The sequence below is a fragment of the Myotis brandtii genome, unplaced genomic scaffold (genome assembly GCF_000412655.1).
Source record: "Myotis brandtii unplaced genomic scaffold, ASM41265v1 scaffold439, whole genome shotgun sequence".
Classification (NCBI taxonomy): Eukaryota; Metazoa; Chordata; class Mammalia; order Chiroptera; family Vespertilionidae; genus Myotis; species Myotis brandtii.
The window spans coordinates 777,317-780,624 of NW_005366783.1; the positions used below are offsets into that span (position 1 = coordinate 777,317).

The following is a 3,308-nucleotide window of genomic DNA, read 5'->3' on the forward strand; positions in this document are numbered from 1 at the left end:
TGACCCTGAGCGCCGCCCAGACTCTCACCGTGCAAGGGCCCCGCGGGCAGACAGCCGTGGCTGTCGGCCTGTGGTCACTGGGCGGCCCCGTGGCTCCCCTTCTCCTGAAACAGAAAGCCTGCGGTCAGTTCCCCGTTTGCTACGGGGAGAGCGGCCTGGAGGGGACCTTGGCCTTGGCCTCGTCTGTCGGGGTGGAGCCTGCGCCCCAGGTGGCTCCACGAGGCCGGGCCCCTCACCAGCCCCTTTTCTGTTCTGTTGGTGGGTGGGCTCGCCCCTCCCCGTCCGCACCCCGAGCTGCTAACCTCATGGCATCGTTAACGCTGAGAGAGGTGTGAGCTGACGGTGGGGCCGAGAAATGGCTTTTCCATCGAGGTGTTTGCTTCTTTCTTTATTTTTTTACTGTTTAAAATTTTCTTTTCTATTAGAGAGAGAGAGAGAGAGAGAGAGAGAGAGAGAGAGAGAGGGAGAGGGAGAGAGAGAGACAGAAAAATAAAGAAATCACGGATCGGCTGCCTCCTGCACGCCCCCTACTGGGGATCGAGCCCGCAACCCGAGCATGTGCCCTTGACCGGACTCGAACCCGGGACCCTTCAGTCCGTAGGCCGACGCTCTATCCACTGAGCCACACCGGCCAGGGCAAGATGTTTGCTTTTTAAAAGAGAATGCTGACGCCCAGCCGGCGTGGCTCAGTGGTTGAGTGGTCGACCTATGAACCAGGAGGTCACGGTTCGGTTCCCAGGGGGACTCGATCCCCAGGGTGGGGGTGCAGGAGGATGATTCTCATCATGGATGTTTCTCTCCCTCTCCTTTGTTCTCTGACTCAGATTGTTCCGGAAAATGATGGTGGGGTGTAGTAGGGTCTTGCTCAGTCTTTCAAAGGATTTATTTTATTTTTAATCAATTTTTATTGATTTCAGAGAGGAAGGGAAAGAGAGAGAGGATAGAAACATCCATGATGAGAGAGAATCACGGATCGGCTGCCTCCGGCACGCCCCACCCTGGGGATCGAGTCCCCCCACCCCCACCCCCCCGCGGGAATCGAACCCCGACCTCCTGGTTCATAGGTGGAAGTTCAGCCAGTAAAGCGACGCTGGCCGGGCGGGATTTCGACTGGAATTCATCTGATTGTTTTAATGAGATCTGTTTGTGTGCTGACATTCAGACTGCGGTTTAAAAAGACAGAACGGCCGAAACTGGTTTGGCTCAGTGGATAGAGCGTCGGCCTGTGGACTGGAAGGTCCCAGGTTCGATTCCGGTCAAGGGCATGTACCTGGGTTGCGGGCACATCCCCAGTGTGGGGTGTGCAGGAGGCGGCTGATCGATGTTTCTCTCTCATCGATGTTTCTGACTCTCTGTCTCTCTCCCTTCCTCTCTGTAAAACATTAATAAAATGTATTTTAAAAAAAATAAAAAGACAGAACGGACCGCGTCCACTGGAGGGATGGAGGCCTGTGCGGCCGCGGCCCCCGCGATCCCGTGTTCTTCCCTCTTTCCCGTCTCGGCCTCGGGCGCCGGGCTGACACGGGCTTTCAAAACCGTCCGGGGAAAGTCACTTTTTTCTTTTTTCTTTTTTCCCGTTGGTTCTGGGCCAGATCCCTGGAGGGTGTCTCCAGGCTCGGGAGGATGTGGAAACCCTGCAAAGAGAATTCCGAGCCCAGGGCTGCTCTTCAGTTTGGGGTGGGTCTGTTTTTGTGTTTTGTTTTATCTGAGTCTCGTTCTGGATTATCAGGCGCTGACGGGAGAATTGCCTTCCACCCGCAAGACACGGGCCTCCCGCCACCCGGGTGGGGGCCGCCTGCTTCCCCCGGGGGTCAGGCTCCCCCCTGTTGGGACGTGGACTCCTTCGGGCTTGTAAACACGGGAGCCCTGACCCGTCCCCTGACCCCCGGCGAGGAGCCCGGAGTTCACACGCCAAGTGGTGGCTGAGCTGCTGTGTCATCACCTGGAGGATTTGCAGGGATGACGGAGCGGCTCCGTGAGGGACGCCGGGCGGCCTCTTTGAACTCTCAGATGGGATTTTTTTTTCTTTTTTTTAAATGAAGGTGATTTGTTTTATTTTTTAAATATATATTTTTTATTGATTTCAGAGATGGAAGGGAGAGGGAGAGAGAGATAGAAGCATCCATGATGAGAGAGAATCTTTGATCGGCTGCCTCCTGCACGCTCCCTACTGGGGATCGGGCCCACAATCCAGGCATGTGCCCTGGACTGGGAATCGAACCTGGGACCCTTCAGTCTGCAGGCTGACACTCTATCCACTGAGCCAAACCGGCCAGGGCTCAGATGGGATTTTTGAACTGGGTCTTGAGGATCGAATAGGAGTTTGCAGGTGGGTGTTAGTACCGTAGGAGCTGGGGTCGAGGGGCCGGTTCTGTGTGCCTGCTGTGTGAGGGCGGGGCTCTGGTCCCACGGGGTGTGGGGAGGGTGGGCCAGAGCTCCACGCACGATGGCTCGGCCCAGTGAGCCACCCAAGGGTTCTAAGCACGGGACACATAAGACTTGGTGGCCAGGGGTAAGAAGAGGGTTTACTGCCCGGCCGGCGTGGCTCAGTGCTTGAGCATCATCCCAGGAACCAGGAGGTCAGGGTTCGATTCCCAGTCAAGGGCACAGGCCCGGGTTGTGGGCTCGATCCCCAGCAGGGGGCGTGCAGGAGGCGGCCGATCCATGATTCTCTCTCATCATGGATGTTGCTATTCCTGCCAACATGCTGAGCGGGTGGGTTTCGTCCCCGCCGCGCCCTCCTCCCTCTGCCGTGAGACCGGGGAGCGCTGGGAGCTTTGGATCTCGACTGCGCTCGGGACGTCTTGGCCGCCGTGAGCACGCGGAGGGCGGGTGGGCGGTGCTGCGAGCCTCACACAAAATAACTCAGTCTCGTCACAACACCATCCAGTAGGTTCCTGTGTTATTCACTTTCTAAGAAAATAAGTTTTTATTGATTTTTAGAGAGAGAGGAAGTGGGAGAGAGAGAGAAACCTCAATGATGAGAAAGAATCATGGACCGGCTGCCTCCTGCACGCCCCACACTGGGGATGGAGCCCACAACCCGGGCCTGTGCCCCGACCGGGAATCGAACCCTGACCTCCTGGGTCATAGGTCGATGCTCCAAGCACTGGGCCACACGGGCCGGGCTCAGAGGACTTGATGGTGGGACTTTTCCAAGGAGAGAGCTGGGCGTGGAGAGAAGGAAGTGTCTAGGGTCCACGGGACGAGATAGGTGGCCGGGCCTGTCTGCCCGAGGGGGGCTCCGGGGTGTGGGACAAAGGCCTGTGGGAGCAGCTGCCCCCCCTCCCGCCCCCCGTGGGTCTCAG

General features: G+C 57.6%; 1 protein-coding gene across 1 annotated transcript in view; it reads left to right on the top strand.

The window, feature by feature from the left end:
• Positions 1–1,527: 1,527 nt before the first annotated feature.
• Positions 1,528–3,308, top strand: part of TBC1D2B (TBC1 domain family, member 2B) — a 23,247-nt gene continuing 21,466 nt past the window's right edge. The window contains exon 1 of the mRNA XM_014546258.1: positions 1,528–1,677. Within this exon, the coding sequence (XP_014401744.1) occupies positions 1,624–1,677 (54 nt within the window). The 5' untranslated portion in view covers positions 1,528–1,623. The remainder of the gene's footprint in view (positions 1,678–3,308) is intronic.